Below are 19,929 nucleotides of genomic sequence, written 5' to 3'. Positions count from 1 at the left end.
CATGGTCACGTTGGTCACGTGACACATGTGAAGTTAAACGTTTTCGATTGAAGCAAATTTGATCGCTCTGAGAGCGATTAATGACGTCGTAAACTTCGCCTTGGGTTTTAATTTGAATATATTTATTTATATTAATCAGATTCAAAACCCACACACATTTTCGGTCGAACATATACATATATATTCATAGCAAATTGGGTTTAATCGCTCTCAGAGAGATCAAACCTACTTCATTCGAAGAGAATGTTATTAGGAAGAGCAACCGATTCAAAATACATGACAAGAAACAAAAAATTTCTATTAAAGGAAATTTTATTTAATGCATATTCAGAGAAAAATGAACTCACCATATGCTTAGCGTATAATAAACTGGTATCTTTTATACTGAACGTGTGATTCGTTTGTGCAGTTATATATTATTCAGTTATACAAATTTGTCTTTGTCCAAATATATTTTTACCGTGCAAACGTGTTGCTGCGTACGACAATAAGGCCCGTGTCACTGTATGCATTAAAGATTGAAATTTGACCAATCAGGACAAAGAAATTTTAGTCCCTTTTGTTCACGGGGTTGTATCGTAAAGCCCGTATCAGACTATGCGTTGAAAATTGAAGATTGAAGATTAAAGATTGGAATTTGACTAATCAGAACAAAGGGAACTAAAATTTCTTTATCCTGATTGGTCAAATTTCAACCTTGAATCTTCAATCTCAATCTTCAATGCATAGTCTGATACGGGCATATATTTTGTTCTGATCAATTAAACGCTTCGTGACATTTCTAGCGTCTTCCCGACCACAGTCCAAATCTCCCCTCCCCCGCATGGTCCTACACCTCTCTCACGCCGATTCCACGAGTTTATTCTCGGTCTCTATGTGTATTCCTATGTCCGTGTCGCGTTCAGTGTGCCGTTGAGGTTATGTCGCGTCTTGATACGAATTTTGCGCGATTTATGTAATAATTTTCTTTTTCGCGCGCATTCTTCTCGACGTTGTTAAATTAATCGGGATGAACGCGAAGGAGAATTCCGCGGCGCCAACGAAGAACGCGAGCGCGCCGAACGCGAAGATCTACGGCAAGATCGTTTTGACGTTGCAAAATTGTCTTCTGCCCGAGGAGAAGCTCAACTCGACTCCGTCGTACCTGGACGGTCTCGATGCGGAAACCGAGACGGATTTGCGAATACTGGGATGCGAACTCATACAGACGGCCGGTATCCTGTTGAAATTACCGCAGGTAGGTTTTCGCGTTTACGATACGCAAAAACTCAGTGTACCCTAACCTTCATTTCAATTGGCATAACTTACACATTCATTTTTAGTCGATAAACCGTAACACACTTCCTTAATCTAATCTTCTTTGCATTATCCGTTATTAATAGTATAAATTCTGTGTATATAAAAACTATTTGACTATACATTTATATATATATATATATATATATCTTTTCATTGTATTACTCATTTCCTTTAGATCAAGATATATTCACGGTTCATATATGTTTTAGTGCTACTTTAAAATGAAGTTTTAAAGTAGAATTCAACTATATCGGAGCAATATGCAAACAGTATTGGAAGAAATATTTAAATTCTTTGAAATTTTGTAATAAATCTATACATTATACATATGCAATGTTTTCTTTTTTATAAAATGTTTAAAAAATTGAGACAGAGTTAGAGAGAGAAACTTTAGAATACATTGCTATTGATGTTTATATTACTTCACTTTGAATCTTTTTAATATACATAAAGATACTATTACTTTAACCCTTTGCGGACAGACCTTACGATTGTATATTGTTCATTTAATGCAAAACTGACAAAAAATAGCTCAAAATGTATGTACTTTCCAGACTCTCTGAGGCTAATGTAAACAAATGAGCGGCGACGTGTGCGCTGGATTGTCGACGTGTGTCGCACAGCAAAATAGAAGTGTGTGGCGACGGGAATATCTCTACTCGCGTCCTTAAAGGGTTAAACATTGTTAATGTGTCAGAAATTGCAAAATGATGCAATCTAACCATCCCTTTTTCTTTTCATATGTGTAGGTTGCAATGGCTACGGGGCAAGTAATATTCCAACGATTTTATTATAGCAAATCTTTAGTTAGGCATAATATGGAGACAACTGCAATGGGTTGTATATGCTTAGCTAGCAAAATCGAGGAAGCACCTAGGCGTATCAGGGATGTCATTAATGTTTTCAATCACATAAAACAAGTTTCCAGCCAAAAGTAAGAGAGAGTTTGCTTTTGTCTTACTATATAAATAATGAAGATTATAAAATGCGCAATAAATAGAAAAAGAAAACCAATAATTAAACTAATCCATTTTTACAATTTGTTTTAGAGCGATACAACCTGTGATTCTCGATCAAAATTATGTAGCTCTGAAGAATCAGGTAATCAAATCGGAGAGAAGAGTGTTGAAGGAACTGGGCTTCTGTGTTCATGTAAAGCACCCTCACAAGATTATAGTCATGTATTTACAAGTATTGGGATATGAAAAAAACCGCTCGCTGATGCAGCAAAGCTGGAATTACATGAACGACTCGTTGCGCTCCGACGTTTTCTTGCGCTATCAACCGGAGACCGTGGCATGTGCGTGCGTTTATCTCGCCGCTCGTCAACTGCAATTGCCACTGCCTGTATCACCCACTTGGTTTTCGTTGTTTAAAGTCAACGAGTCATCGATCAGGGACGTATGTCGGCGCATACTCCGCCTTTATTCGCGACCGCGCGTGAGGCCCGAGCAGCTGGAGAAGCGTGTCGAAGAACTGCGACGTCAGTACGAAGAGGCCAGGACCAAGGCGCGCGGTGGAGATGTCGATGGCCACACACCGAGCCCACCGCTGCCGAAACATCACAACGCCTGGGGTGGTTTCATCAGCCGCAGCGGTACTCACGCCGTTCCCGAAAGAACGAAATCGCCCAGGTATGATAATGCAAATGTAAATAAAAATGAAGGAAAGACGAAATCCAATGAATATTCATCATAAAAATATTGTTTAATTATTTTACTCTGAGAATACAGTACGCTAAGATAAATGTTTCTAATTCGTTTTTAATAGCGGTACTTGCACTTTCAAAGTAATATCGCATTTCAAAGATAGGAAAAAAAATCGTTTGGTTGCTTCAAAATACATATGTCTCGATGATATTATTTTTCAGACGTTCGAAATCTCCAAGTACTTCTCCATCGCGAGGCGAAGGAATAAAGCATTCCAAGCGAAAACAACACAGACAACACAGCAGAAGTAGATCCCGAAGTCACAGTCACAGTAGATCTAGCAAACCTAAAAAGAGGCAGCGAAGACGATCAGGCAGCCATAAATCGTCACGAAGATCGCGGAGTTACAGATCGCGAAGTCGATCTCGAGATAGAGACTTGGAAAAATCGAGCAAACATCGCAGTAAGCACAGACGGCACTGAACGTTCCAATGAATAAGTGGAAATTTTGCATTTCACAAAATATGTATCTCACGAGTAAGACATTAAACAATTGTAATCAATTTGTAATATATAGTGAAATTTTATATAGGCCTATCACAATTCTTTTAGTTTATTTCGAAATTGACAAATGGACATACTCAGTTTCTAGATTATTTTGAAGAATTTCATTACGTGTGTTTAATAACATTGAAAAACATTGTTTCATTGTGAAACAGATTGTTATCAATAATATATATCATATACTGCATTATTGCCAACTAGTATTTTCATCATTTACAGATACATAATTTATGTTTAACATTATTATGAGAGAGACCCTGACGAATGTGACTTTTTTAAAATACAGAATTTATGAAGCATTTTCTATGCTTTGTGCAAGTTCATAGAAATTTGTCAAGACAAAGAAATATTATAGGTAATACGATATTTGTACATTTTTGTATTGATTAACAGAACCATAAAAAATGTTTAATGAAAGTGAAAATGTCACGAACAGTACTTGTGCATGCAACGCAATCTTTATGATTTCACTTCTAAGTTACACAAATATTTTTCTTTGTGTTCATATGAATTCCTAATTATTATTTACAACTGTAAGATTAGATTTTAACAATTGAACATGCATTATTCTGAAAAGAATATTAATTTGTCATGCAAATAAATTTTACATAGCTGAGACATACCTCAAACTCAATTGGTACATGATACAATACTAAGATATAAAAATGGAAAGATGTGTATATAAAATGTATGCAAATATAAAAAAAAAAATAAAAAAAAATAAAATTTTATATTCACATTCCAGGCTGTATCATTTTAAAAAATCCTATAGGTAATGCCTTTTTTTTCTCAGCTGCGATCACTGGTGAAAAGTCTAGGACAAGCAGCTGAGGGAGAAGATGTACGACATAACTCCTATAGCAGGGAATATCCTCAATTGGATTACCATGCAATGTCAATGATCTGAGATTCTGTAGTTTTCTCAATCTCACGGTATCTGCGATATTCGAAATTTTGTTGCCATGCAAATAAAGTATCTTCAAGTTTATAAATTTCTCAATATCCTCCCCGATCTCGCCTATCTCGTTAAAGGATAGATCTAACCAGCTGAGATATACCGGATCATCAAGAACTCTGTCCACCAGACGCTGAAGACCTTCCATAGAGCTCAATAGATTGTTACCTAGCCACAACGTACTGGTTACATAACGATCCTTTAACGTTCTCGCTGGTGCTTTTCCCGTGCGTATTACTTGCGCACGTTTCTCCATCAATTCTATAAGCATATAAAAATACATCTTTTTTATCAATAATAATAATTATGTATATATAATTATGTAAATAATTGTGTAATAATAATTATTACTGCAATAATATCCGCAATTAATCTGTAACAAAAGTTTTGTCAATGTGCCTTCAACGCGACATAAATGAGTAATTACGTATTGATTAAAAAAAAAAAAAAGTAGGTACCATCCATCGTAGTAGCTTTCCTGAACGATAAATCCAACGGTGGGGCGATCAGCATTTCTTGCTGCTCATTTCGTTTGTAATCCGAAGTGTGATTTTCCGAGGAATAATTAACGTTCATTGTGAATAATTGAGCTTATGGATCGGTAACCTTGTTAAATCTTGGAAAAACATTCGAAGTTCATATCTCGCGGTCTATTACAAGTTTGCCATAAACCATACAAAATAATATGATAGGTGAACGTGCGAACTCTATAAATTCCCTAGTCGATAGCCAATCAATATTGCCCTGTTCTAAAGTCGGTATCAATTTACGAATTAAAGAGATTAAAGATTAGAATTGAATTAAAATTAATCAGAATAAAAAGATCTAAAATTTTGTTTTCCCATGATTGATCAAAATTTCAATCTTTAATCATCAATTTTCAATGTATAATCTTTGATACGGAACTTACGAACATTCTATATATCCCATATTCCATGCTATGTTTTCAATATAGAGCGTCTACTTCCCTTCCTTGTCACGTGATCGATTTTAAATCGCTCGTATCCGTAAACTTGTACCCGCTGCATAGGAGTGAGGGAATTTGAAAGATCTGGTTATCACGCTACGTTATTGTCGAAAATGCCGCGAACGAAGTATGCACGAAATAAAACTAAAGCGGCAAGCGATTCTACGAAAGATTACGATATTCTGGCACAGACCTTCGATAGACACGTGCAGTTACGTATCGCCAAATTGGAGCGCGATGCGCAAGCGGACATCAAGAGCTTCGAAGCCTTCGCGGACGTTACAAGCTCCCGTCTACCAACAGCGATAAGTCAGATGACATTGGGCGAGATACTCGATTACAAGAATCACGATGATAAACAAGAGAGCTACAACGACGAGGTGAGCTCGTCGATTAAGGATACGCAATCATCCGTAGTAGCTAAATCTAAACTAAAGACAGGATATAAAACTGCCAAACGTACCACCACCGCCACCGATGACGGATACGGGACCGAGAGAGGTACCAGTGTGGATAGCACATCTCGGGCTGCTAAAAGGGAAACCCAAAAGCTAGAAGTACAGACGACAATGAGGAGAACACGTAGTTCTAGCAGAGCGAGCAGGACTCAACTCAGCGAGATCACTCAGAAGATGGCAACAGCTAAATCCAGAGGCAAGAAGATGGATATCTTTAAGACACCAGCACCGCTAAATCCCTTGACTAACATGTATGATGTGGTTACGCCAAAAATCAAACCTAACACACCAATGAATGTATTGAGACGTCCACGTCAAGGAGAAATGGTCCTCAGCATGCAGGGCAGTCCATTACTAGTTTCTGCTGTTGTCGAGGAAAAGACTGCTAATATTAATGTACCTTTGGGTGATGGCAATGTAATGTCCTTGTTGCCTCAAGCGGGATTGCGTATGTCGCATATTCCTCCATTGGATCTTGAAACGATGCAACAGTTGGAGACTCTTAAGAATCATATCGAGAAAGTTATCGCATCGAAGTAGCGGTATAAATATCAACAGGTTATTATTTAATATATAACAATTCTATAATAAATTAGAGTTTTATACTTTTTCTTATTTAGTTATATAAAAAGAATAATATATAAAATTTTCCTTTTTTTTTTCTTGTTTCAATATCTGCAACATCTTTTACATATCAAGAGCGCTTCAAAAAATTATTATTTAATATTAATCATATTTTCTACAGATGTAACATTTCCTGACTGGGTAAAAATAATTCTTTTCATTGTAGAAAAGATTTATTCGAAGTTGAAATATTAAGACACCAGTGAGATGCTAGAGATCTCGAACAATATATGACATGGTTATATCGAAGATCAAGCCTAATAAATCAAGTCTGTTGAATCTATTGAAATATCTTAATAAGAAGAAATGGTCCTCAGTATGCGGGTCGCAGTTTGGCCTCTGTTGTTAGAAAAAAAATTGTATTAATATACTTTTGTATAACAGCAATGTGATGTTGTTTGTTGCATCAAAAAGAATTGTGCGTATTTCTCCATTGGATCTGGAAGCAATGCAACAATTGGAAACTAGAGCTCACATTGAAAGAGTTATATTAAAGTAGCTATAATTGTCAGAAAATAAATTATTGTGTAGTGTAATATAACAAGTACTTCCTAAGAAATATTTTCATACTTTTTTATATTCACTTGTATAAAAAGAAAAGTGTACAAAAATAATGAATCTCTCTTTCTTGTTTCGATGTTTAATAAATATTTTTTTGCATGAAACATGTTACAAAAATTATTTAATACGACTAGGAAAAATGTCTAGTATTTTTTACAGATATAGATTTTTTGCTGAAACAGAAATAACTTTTTTTTTTTTTTTTAATCGGGTTGTAAAAAGATTTATTCGAAATATTTATTTAATAGGAAGACACTTTACATTTACAGAATTGCATTTTAAACATTTATGATACTAATAGGAATGTCTAATATATTGTGGCTTCACTATTAAAATTCATATTGTTCGACATATCCAGCACTGATGAGATTGCTATAAAGACGGCCAGCCGTAGGCCAAATTGTCATGACCATCAATGGAGGCTCAGAGAAGTCTGAAGGTAATTGAACAGCGCTGACATTATCAACTGATAAGGCTCCATCGAAGAGATAATTACACGAGGAGTTATCCTATAAATATTTCCACTTATCCAATTACTGTTTTATTATAAAAAATATATATATATATCTTTTATACAACTATTTCAAAAATAACAAACATGAACGTTTTATTCTAAAAAAATCGTAATTTTATTATCGACAAAGATCTATATACCTACAGTAGCACGTAGCAAACTTTCTTTCTGTGTGCTCCCGTCTTTAATAGTACCTGGTCGATGACGTAGGATCAATTAGCTGAGAGATGCTTGATCCTTGATTCATTCTTCTTATCTCTATGTGATATCAGAACTCAGAACGGCCAAGTGGTGGTAGAAAAGCCTGATTCAGAAGAATCTAGAAGAATCTGGAAAGATTTCGTATGCCTGCCATTGTTCGTGTCCGTATTCCAGTACCATTTAGGCTTTAACACAAGCTCCAGTAGTTTTTTTTTTTTTACAAATATTTGCTAATTGTTATATTTCGCTGCCTCTTCCTCACGTTCGACATGGACCGTAGAGATCGCGAACAAATAAATTGCTGCTGCGAGACAGTTGTATCCAAAATTGATATGAAAAAACTCTTACCAAGATTGCTGCAAAACAAAGTCTACAACAGAGATGACACAAACATGCCTCGATGGATGGTGAGTTTATTTATGTTTTATTATACTGTTAACTACATCGTCTGACGTACAAGTTTACAATCGTTATCAATTTCTTTTCAGAGTAATTATGTTTTTTTTATTATTTTTTTTTTATTAACTACTGGCTATGCTTTTTCTCTAGCTTTAAACAAACAAACTAATTATTAGAGAAAAAACAATAGCTTATCAACCACATGCTATTGAATGCTAAAAATTTTCTCGATATTTTTCTCTTCTTTTAATTTTTTTAAGACTTATATAAGAATGGTACAAACATCTTTGTAATAAAACAATAATTTGGAAAACAGAAAATAAATAAATTAAATTTTTTTTTATTATCTTAAATTTTTTTTATATTTAGCTAATTTTGTACACTAAATTATAAATTTACTTAAAGAGCGTTGTTTGAGACATAATATTAAAGCTATTACTATTTTTTTATCACGTTTTTAAATAATAACAAGTACAACAATTTTTACTTTGCAAATCTTTGTTTTTACAAAAAGGACATCAAAAAAGCGAATATATTTTTGTCAAAATCAAAAGTGAGTAGATTAAACTAAACAATTATTCTTTCTTTGTCTCTAAGATGATAAGATGAGCAGAATTCTAGAAAAATGAATTATATTTGTCATATATCTTTCATTTACACACTATCTTCTTTAAATAGATGATATAGAGAAGAAAGATAGAGAGGTAGAAAGGAAAGGAAAACAATTCTAAGGTATTACGATGTAGTATTATTTATCCTTTACGCAAACCAAAAATCGAGATTTGGGAGTTTTAACGTGTTATTTATAATATCATTTAGTGTGTTATATATATCATTTTGTTGTATATGATATTCAATTATTCTTTTTTAAGTTCGATATCTTTTCAGTCAGTTTTGATGTAGATACAAGTATTTTTAATAAATATAAATAAATATAAGCATACACATACACACACGCATATACCTACATATAAATTATTATGGACTTATGCGATAATGTATGGAATAAATTATCAATGCGCGCGAAAATTTGCAAAATGTAAATAATTAAAGAATAAGTACAAACTAATTGATATTATAAAAATTATATATCATGTATGTTGTATCATATGTATCATTATGTAATGTCTGTGATTGCAGAAAAATCCTATGGCACCAGATATAGTCAAAGATATATATTTAACGATAAAAACACGAGGACCGCATGCATTTAAAAATTTAATTCTTAGTCTAAGACAGTCTGATCATGGAAATATAGCGGATATATTAGAAGGAAAAACTAGCGCAAATAATACAAGGTATATTTTATTACTATTCTATCATTAATTTTTTTTAAATATTTTATAATATATATTTAAAAAAAGGAAATAAAAAATTGTCTAACTATATACATTAGAAAGATTTAAATTTTAGTATTTTCCTTTAATTTTATTCAATTTTGGATATTAATATAAATTATTTAGCTGAATTTAATTTTGATATTTAAAGCTTACAGAAAAATATTGAGCTTATGTATAATTTAATAGTTAAATTTTTGGAAATTACTTACATATTTTTCTTTTGTAAATTCTCTCATTATATTTACAATATTTCATTTCAGTTCTGATCAAGAAAACAATTCACTTGATAAACATTTGATCTGGTCTGATAAGCCTTTAACAATAAGGCTTCGTAAAGCAACACGATTTTTAGATCGTGATTATGATATCATTGCGCGCTATCCCATGCGAAGTAAACCTCGTGGATTGGTTTTGATAATTGCAAATATTTATTACTATTCATCAGAGGATGAACCAAGACTTTCGGCACAACACGACACAAATAATTTACAAACACTATTTGAAGAAATGGGCTTTAAAGTAGTTGTGTATGAAAACTTAACCGGAAAGGTATATTATATAAACTTAGAAACATAGAGAGAGAAAATTTTTAATACAATATATTTGTTTGGAAATTATTTTTATATTAAGTATATTATATTTGATATTAGATCAAACTAAGAATTATATAATACATTAATATGATATATATAATTACATTAATATATTGAGTTATCTTTTTTCTTTTTATTAGGAAATAAAAGATGTGGTAATAAAATTTTCAAGAAGTAATGATTTGAAAAAAGTAGACTCGTGTTTTGTAATATTTACAAGTCACGGTACCGAAGACAAACATGCTGAGGACAAGGAAAATAATACAGAAATTCAAGGAACAGATTATTCTAGTGCAAGTGGCCAAACAAATTATGAAAAAGTTATGTGCACCGATATTTGCGATTATTTCACTGCAGAAGCTTGTCCACAACTTGCGGAAAAGCCAAAGATATTTATTTTCCAACTTTGCAGGTATATAGTATGATTATAACTATTATTTTTTTTACAGTCTTATACATTCACAGCCTATATCTCTGTATAATAATATTTTTAAGAGTTGTGCCTTTCATGGAATTTTATGTAGATTTTGTTTGTATTTACAGATCAAAATTTAAAAAAAGTATAATATTTTTTCTTCTGTACTTAATTATTATTTATTCTGTATTTATTTTTTCCATGTTTTTTAGAGGAAAAAGAAAACAGAAAGCTGTAACTCACTCTAGGACTGCCATAGATACCATTCCAATGGATGTCATTCCAAATACGAATAATTATGAGAGTCACATATCTAATATATCTCGCTTAACAACAAGAAATTATTCAGATATGCTCATAGTTCAATCTACTTTACCTGGACATGTATCGTACCGAGATCGAATAACTGGTAGTTGGTTCATACATTACCTTTGTAGTACATTTATGAATTATGCTTGCACGACTCACATTCAAGATTTATTCACCATGGTAAATATTATGAGATACTACTAATAAAATATAAATTGAGTGATTTTCTTTCTCCGATAAAAATCTGCAATTAATGCAATTTATAGGTTGATGCAGAATTGAAAATGGTCAGAACGGGAAATGACGAGTGTCAGACACCATCTATACAATTATTGGGATTTAATAAACATTGTTATCTCAATCCTGGCCTTTTTGAATCGTGACAATGAATAAAAAGAGACTAACACTTTTATCACACAAGCAATATTTAAATTATGCAATATTTTCGTACTTGTTGATTGCAAGTATTTTAATGTATTTATAATTTTCGGTGCTATTATAGAACATTTTTATATTGTAAATAATTCCAAATTTTAGTATATAAAGTTTTATATGAGCTTTTTATGATAAAAGTGAATCTATCGTTTAATCGTTTTTTTTTTTTTTTTTTTTTTTTTACATGTATTATTATATTATATATAAGATTAAGAAATATAATATGAACATGTATTTTTCTCTCTTCTCATTTACTTATTTTCTGTTTCACTTTATATTTATTTTATTTACTACTATCCATAATTCTTTATATTGTATTCATCCTTCTCCTTCCGCTCTTTTTATTTATTATTAACTCCATCTATTTCTTTGTGTGTAAGTTCTATGTCAAATATGATAATTAATCAATGATCTTTAATTACAAGTACTGTATTTACTTCAATTTAAATTTAATATATGTTCAGTGTATATCTTCTATCAACATATATACTCTTTCTGTTTCTGCATATATATATATATATATATAAAACATTTTTTACCCATATAGAATGCTTGGCAGAAAAAAAGGATGTGTATCTCACAAGTTTAAAGAGATTTATTTCGAGCATCAACTAATGCTATATTCCATGTAATCTCGTGTGTTTATCTTATATTTAAGATTTATCGCGCGACAATGCATTAACATTTGCAGAAAAAAAGATACTGTTTAAATATCGTATTATTTAAAATAGCTCGTGATTTATGCGTTTCAATCTTCTTATAAATATAAATTACAAAAAATGATTCACTTCACTATACTAAATTTAATCTTACCACCTGTTTACTGTTTTCACGAATGGCTTGATTATATAATTGATAAAATTACATGCAAGTTTGCTATACTATATAACTTTGAAACGAAAATTATGCAGAGATATTGTGCTCAATATATAATATGCTTGATATTGAATTTCAAATTATCGATAAAATTTAAGAAGAATAAAGAATGATTTGAAAGATTTCTATTGAGAAAAATCAACGGAAAAAATTTTGATCTTAATTTAACTCTTAAAATCTGTTTTTTTTTTTTTAATGCATTAATAATAAAAGAAAGAAAAGTCAGTTATATATTAACTTAAAAATATACGAATAAGTTAAGTATATTTTATACAATACAATTTCGAAAAGTTTAAGTATAGCTATCGATTTTATTTATATAGTGCCATAATCGATAGAACGAATGGTGGACTAATGTCAAGGCAGTTGAATTATGTCGATGAAGATGAGTTTTATTTTATATTATTATATTTTGCGGATTTTTTTACGTTCATATTGAATTATTCTGTACGTAGGTACAGCGCGTTTATGAGAATGCCTAGTATAGGGACTGCGCGTTGGAGGAACGTGGCCGTTTGATCTTTTCAAGGTTCTTGATCACAAGATCGTGTAACGAACAGTAGCGATTGCGAACCTCGCACATGACGAGCCATAAACTCACATACTCCTTTTCATCTAATTCTTGAATCGCTCTTCTATAATCGATGATGTGTGGATATTTCGCGACTTTACTAACGATCTTTCCTCTAGAGATGAAATACCTGTAGAAATAAGAGATAAAATATAATTCTTTTCTTTTGTTATGTTAAAGTAATTAGAAGTAATCTAAGAATATCAAATGCATCATATATTTACAAATTATTTTTACCTAGAAATTTGATCGAAGAACGCGGCTGCTTCGCTCTCAACTGATTGAATCTCAGATAATGTATCTTCTTGTATTGATACACCAAAGTTATTTCCATCCTCAATTTTTGGAATCAGGAAAGAAATCCACATTTTTAGCTAGAAAATTTAAGAACAGTACCAATGATGATTTGAAAAATACATTTAACATTACAATAAGTGAGAAATGTTTAATTGATTATAATAATAAAAAACATTTTTTTTAATACACCACAGCATACATATTTTTTAAAACTGTCTCAATTTTGTTTAAAATTTATTGTTAAACCAATTATCTCCTTTGCAGAAACTATCATTAAAAAAAAAAAGCTTATATTAAAGTATTTAAAAAAGATAATAAAGATTTTAGCACGTGTGCATTTAACACTTACTAAATTAGAATCCTCCAAAAGCTGTCTAATGTATGGTTTAACTATGTAAATTAGATCACATAGTTTTTTGTTACACGGTACTGGACCGTTTGATAGTACCATAACTTTGGTTCCGCTGGTTTCTTCTGCATTATTGTCCAACTTAAGCTTTTTTGTAGCAGGGGCATCTTCGGAATGATTAAGAACTATAGGGTCTGGAATGGGAACGTTTAATTCTTGATGTACATCTGACAACTTCCGATTACAGAATCCAGGCGTCTCCAGCAATTCATTTAATTTAACTATTTTCTCAGGAAACCCTTTTATCAACAATTCCTCCGCCTAAATAACGCATTCATATAAACAATAAGTATATATCGATAATTTATCAATCTATAATTTTGATAAATATATTATCAAGTAATGTTTGTTGCACGTATGTATGTGTGTGTGTGTGTGTAAAGAATTTTAAAAATTATAAACGGTTAAAAGAGAAAGAGAGAGTACAAATTACCTTAGTCTTAAGAGAATCCTTGTATTCTTGAACCTGTAAGATAAACTCAAATAATACATCACTTTGATAAGATTATTGTACACAAGTAAGAAATAATTTAAAGTCATAGAATAGCGTATATATCAATACAATATTTCTCAAAATAATATTTTTGTGGCTCTTATAAAAACTTGGTAATTTGGTTGCTATGTTATTGAAATAGAATAAAAAATATTTTTATTATCTCAGTAGCTGTATAATTTATGTACAATACTATAGTAATGATCAATTTTAATGGTCAAACTTGAGAAAATATTACAAATTGCAGCAATTATAAATGTATCAAGCATGATCAGGATACAGTATTATCTTTCATAATAAGTTGAAGATATTAACAAACACAAATAAATAATATAAAAATATATCAATAGCAAAAGCATAAATAATATGAAAGTATATTAGTATCTCCATAAAGCATCACTGATGGTATTATAACATGAAAACCATGTTCATTATAGCCATAGCTACCTCATTTTCAGTATAACCATCCAATAAGGCATTACTTGGCTCATTACTTGAATTACTAGCAAATGTAGAAAACATTTATACAAAAAGATTGATTAGAAGTAATAAAAATGATGTGTACAGAAGTTACTTTAAGCAACTTTAGAAACTTTTAAGCAAGAATTTAGAATTCTGTAAAGTTTAACTTGTACCTTTATGACAGAGTACAATTTTAACAGATTATGACAAATTACACTCAATTGTTTAGATTACATCATGGGAGAAAATTTGAACATATATAGTGATAATTTGTATAGTATTGTATTATTGAAAGAAAAATGGTAAAAATAATTTGTTTTTCTCGATATCAAAAAAATTTAGCTCTTTCTATGTATATATACAGATTCAGTATGCTCATCTCTAAAAAATTTCTCATTACGACAAGCTATTACAACGATTATTATATAATTCACAGTCGTTTCCATCGTCTTTACATTTTCCAAAAAATTACAGGTAAACGATTATTATCAATAATTGCTACAAAATAGAAAAAGTCAAGTTTCATTGCCGTTCATTATTTTTACAAGTTACAAGCTGCCAAAATTTTGACAAATTATTGTTGTGTCATATGATGTCACATATTAAAAAAAAAAAAAAAAAAAAAAAAAAAAAAAAATCCAACGAATATTTATCTACAGTGACAATCCATGCAAAAGTTTAAGAAAGGATTATCAATGTACTATAATCGAGACGAAAATAATATTAATATCAATCCTTATTACGTGATGTTTGAAAAAGAGGATTTATTCAACACATATAAAAATTCATGAAAAGCAACCTTCATCATTACAAATTATCTTCACATCCGTGTTATCTGCCAAATGACTATCAGCCTGTTAACGAGACGAGACTTATCGAGTTAGATAGATTTTATTTCGCGCGAATGAAAGGGATGCTACGCGGAACACGTTTTTGAGAGAGGTTAAAGCCGTTTCCAATGAACTTTTTTTTTTTCTCGCGATACTCGATATTTTCGCGACATGTGGAATCTACGCGATGGAAAAAAAAAAAAGGAACGAATCGCGGGGAATCGTCAGAATCGGCGACGAAATCGAAAGATCGGAACGTCTCGATGGACGGGGAGCAACACAAACATGACCGCTCGCGCGAACAGCGGACGGTTAACCTAACCGATTTGTCGTGTGTCGAAGCAGCTCGTTTCTCACCATCCTGAGCACTTACAGGGGGATACGCGAAGACCGGAGCGAGGTGATGTTTTACCTTTTCCACCGTAGCATCCTCCATTATATAAGTTCCGTAAGAAAAAAGCTTCCGCTGTGTAAACCGCCGTAACCACTGTGTATATGTGTCCCTTTGTTGAAAAACGTGCAACTCAAACAGGAAGTTCGCGGCTACCGTGTAACACCACCGTTGTCAAGCGAGGATCTCACGATGACACTTGATGAAACCTGTCGGGTTTTTTTTTTTTTTTTCCTTCGACGCCTTCCGCATTTAAAATCGCACGGGATGGGTATTTACGTTTGTCGGAGGGAAGGAGAGGTAAAAGATAAATATGATTGACAGATTGACATCATCTGGTATCGAGTCGCGGATGCATGCGCATGATCGCGGACCCACGATCGATCTTTCAAACGTGAATCACGCGATGGGAAATATATCGGTTGAAAAAAGAAAAATGATTCAGCAATCTTGATAAAATAATAATTCTGCAATCAAAATACTGTATACATTAGACTTTGATATTATAAGTTCATATTTCATACGTATTTCATAGTGAGAGTAAAAAAGAAACATTTCTCGATGACAAATTATACATATATACATACATGCATACAAGGTGTGTGTGTGTGTGTCTAATAATGTCGGATGAAATTCGCAGCCTTTCATGATTCTGGAATTTCCCTGACGTCATTTCTTTCTTTCTTTTTCTCTGATTATATATACATATATGCTATATTTAGGAAAGACAATGAAAATAATTTTTGTACGGCTTTGTTTATAGATTTGCTCTTTTACATGCATTTTTTGTATATTCAAGTTTTCTCTCTTTCTCGTTTCGAATACAAAAAATTTTAAAGGCAAGCAAAATAAACAAGCCTAGTTCTTGAACGATTCTTTTCTTTGTATAAAACATATTGATTATAATTGTCATTGAGAATGTACGAAGAATCATTTTCCTTTACTTATGCTGAGATAACTTATTTATTTTAACGTTTTACATATGTTTGATGATTCAAATACAATAGACAAGATAGAAATTTGAAGATTCTAACGCTAGAAATTTTGCAAATACTAATATTTGTATTTCAAACATAAGATAATATATTGCAGAATTTTTTTTAAAAATATTTAAGATTCAAATACTTGAATGATGCTCGAAGTATCCAATGTTTTTAGAAAGATTCAAATATTTGAAAAAATTAAACTTAATATATAAATTCTAAACCAGCAATTTAATGATCTTAAATAACTTATGTTTGACTTTGAAGGAGATTTGCATGTATGCTGTTTTATCCTAAATTACAATACAAAAATTTAAATTAGAAAATTCTAAAGTACTTGATATATCTCTATTTTTACAGATTCTTTAATTATTCTTATATATTGACTCTTCTTATGAAACATATGGTATAATTGATCACTTATGTCGAGGGCAAGTGAATAAATATAAGGAATAACTTTTTTACCTTGTTATATTTTTGTAATTTTTCGATATTATGACATTTTTCTTCACTCTTTCTTGAAGAGTATTTACAAAAAATAATTTCAAAAAAACACGAGATTAAGAGAGAGTATGTTGATTAGAGATCTCAAGCAAGTTAATTTTATATATATATATATATATATATATAATTCCATATTTATCTGATTTTTTAAATAAAATTTCTACTATTAATAAAAGCGATTCTATATAAACGTATTGTAAATGAGCACTTTTTGTCGCGACACTTGTGTGTCATCCATGTTAATTACGAGAAAAATACAGTTAATCGATAGTATTTAATGAGAGTAACTAATTATTAATGGTTATAATAATTGCGATAAATTTTTTCTTGTATAAATACATATTAAATAAGGCTAGGTGAGTTTCTTGGCTTTCTGGTAAAGTGTATCGACGACTTTTCCCATGCTGTGTATTGTGTCTAATGCGATTTCGTAAGTTTTGTCGCGTGGTGTATCCTCGAATACAATTAAAACTCCTTCTCCTTGATCAAGAACTCCTCGCAATTTCTTATCCAGAATCATCTGCGATAATTTCTTTTCTACTTGCGCTAATGGCAAAGATATGCACGAGGCAATATGACCCACCTATGAAAAAAAGATTAATATATAAAGAAGAAAAAATTATTTTATTTTATATATATTCTATTGTTAATATAGAAAATTTAATTCACCAAATAATTTATAGTAAAAAAAGATGTATAAGACTTCTTGTATATTCTTTAGTGTTTCTACGCATGAAAATATCATGTATATCCATATAAATACCTGGACTCGTGAATAAGGTTCGACTAAACGACACAAATTTTGTTCCAGCATAGCGTCATAGAGAGAACCGAGATGTGCACGTACGATCACGTCGTCTTCCAATTCCTGTCGGTATTGCTTAACCGCCTTCTGAAAATCCGCTAATGATCGTCGGTGGCTAGCTTCAGCTACCGCACGCATTGCGTCTAGATCTAATCCTGCATATTTCACCGCCAATTTGCCGGACATGATAGTTTGAACGTCTTCCGGTGTGCGCAACATGATTTTAGACAGTAGCATGTATTTGAGCGCAATCAGTGCTTTGGGACTGTCAACACTGTCATATCTAATTGCAGAAAACAGAGATAATATTGTTATAAAATATAAGAAGTGAATAATTGCAGCGATATTGATTAGTTACCCTTCAAAGGCTTCATAAAAATAAGAATAAGCAGTCTTGAAGTCTCGTTCATCTGCAGCATGCAGTATTCCCGATTGTAGATCTAGAGCTGCTTGCATTTTAGGTGGACAGTAAATCGCGTTGGCAGTTGTCCTGGCGCTAGTGAGCGCCGCTCTCGCTTTCGCTAAATTGCTCAATGCATGATATGTCTTGCTCTCTAACAATTGAACCTCTACTAGTAGTTGTTTGTCATCTAGTTTTTTGAGTTCCTTGAGGAGAGCAGACCCCAATTGCAATGCTTCGCTGAACATGCCCGTGTCGAAGTAAAGAGCTATTAAACGGGCTTCTAACGATTGCCTTAAAAACGTTCTGCGTTCTTCCTTTGCCCATTCTATGCATTCTTTACACAATTGCACCTAAATATACAACGCATATAAGTACACATTTCATTCTTTTTTTTTTTTTGTACAAATATTAATATAATTTTCAAAAGTAGGAAGACTTGAATTAGAGAGCTCAAGCTTATAGATTTATAAATATATATATATATATATATACAGGGTTTCAAAGTTAAACGATCAAATATATGTGGTTGTAAATTCTCAATAAGTGTGCATAATTTTATATGGTCTCACTATTAGCAAACTAAAAATATTTGTTTAAATCTAATACCGCGAATATATCGACAAGCATGATTTGACGTTTTCCACCAGCCGGTGAAAAAAAAAAAGCATAACCTAATCCATTCTCTGGCATGTCCAACTCAACGTCTTTCCTTATGGATCACACGAGAACAAATCGTCCCATTACCTCGATACCTATACCAGCTTCCAGATCCAGGAAGAAGTCCACCAACGAGCGCACGAGCTTGGCAGCCTTCGCTTTACTAATAAGACTAAGGAACGGCCTGGTGGCTTTGATCAGCTCGGCCAACTCCTTCGCCTTACCCTCCTTCTTGTAGAGCTCGCCCAGATGAAGAATACCCTGCTCCTTGACGCAGATGTTGTCCTCGTCATCGTCGGCGCCGATACTCGGATCGGAGACGATCTCATTGAGTAGCGAGATACCCTCGCTTCGGTTTGTCATCGAAACAGCCTGAGCCCGCTCGAACAACATCGCACCGGCCATCTCGGGGATGATTGGTGGCAAGAACTAGTCTGTAGAAATGGTTCTCCAGAGCAGGATGAGCCGATGAGTTGCAAAAATTATATTCAAAATGGATCTCGCGCGAGAACGCGCCCAAACACGTCCGATTCCGTTCCTAGTCGGCAACGGACATGATTGGTGGCAGTGATGCTGCATGATCGTGATATGGACATCCCACGCGCAGAATCTTTTGCGCATGCGTGAAGACGTCACTGCTCCACGTGACCGATCTCGACAGACTCGTGCTTAGTTCTTAGGTGCATTATAAGATAATCTTTAGAGCCCATATAAATTTTCTATTGTTTTTATTAATATTTATGCTAAAATGATATATTAGATATCTGTTACGTCTCTTTAAGAATAAACAAGATAGATTTAAAAACCAAATTCTATATTATTTTTTTAAACATTATCTATTCTGTTCCCATAAGGGACAAGTTTTATTTATTTATTTTTTTTTTTTTATTACAAATGTAAATTAAAGTTAAATTGAGAGTGCACTAACGAGATAAGATTATTACAGGTTACTCAGTTTATATATA

At 32.2% G+C, this 19,929-nt stretch overlaps 6 protein-coding genes across 16 annotated transcripts; 3 read left to right on the top strand and 3 right to left on the bottom strand.

Moving 5' to 3' along the window:
• Window positions 1–814: 814 nt before the first annotated feature.
• Window positions 815–4,192, top strand: LOC138932003 (cyclin-L1-like). 3 transcript variants are annotated; one of them, XM_070293448.1, is made up of 5 exons: window positions 1,147–1,237; window positions 1,854–1,932; window positions 2,049–2,233; window positions 2,349–2,933; window positions 3,170–4,192. In XM_070293448.1, the coding sequence occupies exons 3-5, from the start codon at window positions 2,055–2,057 to the stop codon at window positions 3,429–3,431; spliced, it is 1,026 nt and encodes a 341-aa protein (XP_070149549.1). In that variant the 5' UTR covers window positions 1,147–1,237; window positions 1,854–1,932; window positions 2,049–2,054; the 3' UTR covers window positions 3,432–4,192. The 3 variants fall into 3 exon arrangements, with proteins under 3 accessions (XP_070149547.1, XP_070149549.1, XP_070149548.1); XM_070293447.1 differs by having other exon boundaries at window positions 1,854–1,973; XM_070293446.1 differs by lacking the exon at window positions 1,854–1,932 and having other exon boundaries at window positions 815–1,237.
• LOC138932004 (leucine-rich repeat-containing protein 51) lies at window positions 3,026–5,082 on the bottom strand. The gene is made up of 2 exons (XM_070293449.1): window positions 4,926–5,082; window positions 3,026–4,728 (listed from the first exon to the last, which is right to left on the bottom strand). The coding sequence occupies exons 1-2, from the start codon at window positions 5,041–5,043 to the stop codon at window positions 4,247–4,249; spliced, it is 600 nt and encodes a 199-aa protein (XP_070149550.1). The 5' UTR covers window positions 5,044–5,082; the 3' UTR covers window positions 3,026–4,246.
• A 392-nt stretch (window positions 5,083–5,474) lies between these two features.
• On the top strand, window positions 5,475–7,169 carry Borr (borealin-related). Of its 3 annotated transcripts, XM_070293445.1 has the most exons (3): window positions 5,475–5,814; window positions 5,872–6,450; window positions 6,638–7,169. In XM_070293445.1, exons 1-2 carry the CDS (start codon window positions 5,548–5,550, stop codon window positions 6,430–6,432), a joined length of 828 nt encoding a protein of 275 aa, XP_070149546.1. In that variant the 5' UTR covers window positions 5,475–5,547; the 3' UTR covers window positions 6,433–6,450; window positions 6,638–7,169. The 3 variants fall into 3 exon arrangements, with proteins under 3 accessions (XP_070149546.1, XP_070149545.1, XP_070149544.1); XM_070293444.1 differs by having other exon boundaries at window positions 5,475–6,450; window positions 6,683–7,169; XM_070293443.1 differs by having other exon boundaries at window positions 5,475–6,450.
• Window positions 7,170–7,779: 610 nt separating this feature from the next.
• Window positions 7,780–11,409, top strand: Dronc (Death regulator Nedd2-like caspase). Of its 2 annotated transcripts, XM_070293442.1 has the most exons (7): window positions 8,163–8,199; window positions 8,870–8,923; window positions 9,332–9,489; window positions 9,792–10,080; window positions 10,265–10,536; window positions 10,752–11,028; window positions 11,115–11,409. In XM_070293442.1, the coding sequence occupies exons 3-7, from the start codon at window positions 9,341–9,343 to the stop codon at window positions 11,229–11,231; spliced, it is 1,104 nt and encodes a 367-aa protein (XP_070149543.1). In that variant the 5' UTR covers window positions 8,163–8,199; window positions 8,870–8,923; window positions 9,332–9,340; the 3' UTR covers window positions 11,232–11,409. The 2 variants fall into 2 exon arrangements, with proteins under 2 accessions (XP_070149542.1, XP_070149543.1); XM_070293441.1 differs by lacking the exon at window positions 8,870–8,923 and having other exon boundaries at window positions 7,780–8,199.
• A 399-nt stretch (window positions 11,410–11,808) lies between these two features.
• Window positions 11,809–15,895, bottom strand: Reg (proteasome regulator gamma). 6 transcript variants are annotated; one of them, XM_070316566.1, is made up of 5 exons: window positions 15,595–15,895; window positions 13,867–13,902; window positions 13,377–13,697; window positions 12,968–13,104; window positions 11,809–12,860 (listed from the first exon to the last, which is right to left on the bottom strand). In XM_070316566.1, the coding sequence occupies exons 1-5, from the start codon at window positions 15,655–15,657 to the stop codon at window positions 12,638–12,640; spliced, it is 780 nt and encodes a 259-aa protein (XP_070172667.1). In that variant the 5' UTR covers window positions 15,658–15,895; the 3' UTR covers window positions 11,809–12,637. The 6 variants fall into 6 exon arrangements, with proteins under 6 accessions (XP_070172667.1, XP_070172671.1, XP_070172668.1 ...); XM_070316570.1 differs by lacking the exon at window positions 15,595–15,895 and adding an exon at window positions 15,191–15,555; XM_070316567.1 differs by having other exon boundaries at window positions 11,810–12,860; window positions 13,870–13,902; window positions 15,595–15,893.
• A 1,315-nt stretch (window positions 15,896–17,210) lies between these two features.
• Window positions 17,211–19,527, bottom strand: Rpn6 (regulatory particle non-ATPase 6). The gene is made up of 4 exons (XM_070293439.1): window positions 19,052–19,527; window positions 18,263–18,657; window positions 17,863–18,187; window positions 17,211–17,682 (listed from the first exon to the last, which is right to left on the bottom strand). The coding sequence occupies exons 1-4, from the start codon at window positions 19,367–19,369 to the stop codon at window positions 17,452–17,454; spliced, it is 1,269 nt and encodes a 422-aa protein (XP_070149540.1). The 5' UTR covers window positions 19,370–19,527; the 3' UTR covers window positions 17,211–17,451.
• Window positions 19,528–19,929: the final 402 nt, after the last annotated feature.

The sequence above is a fragment of the Polyergus mexicanus genome, unplaced genomic scaffold (assembly GCF_030449975.1).
Source record: "Polyergus mexicanus isolate NDT 795.1 unplaced genomic scaffold, iyPolMexi1.0 SCAF_3, whole genome shotgun sequence".
In the NCBI taxonomy this organism is placed as follows: Eukaryota; Metazoa; Arthropoda; class Insecta; order Hymenoptera; family Formicidae; genus Polyergus; species Polyergus mexicanus.
This window is presented reverse-complemented; position numbering and strand designations above follow the sequence as displayed.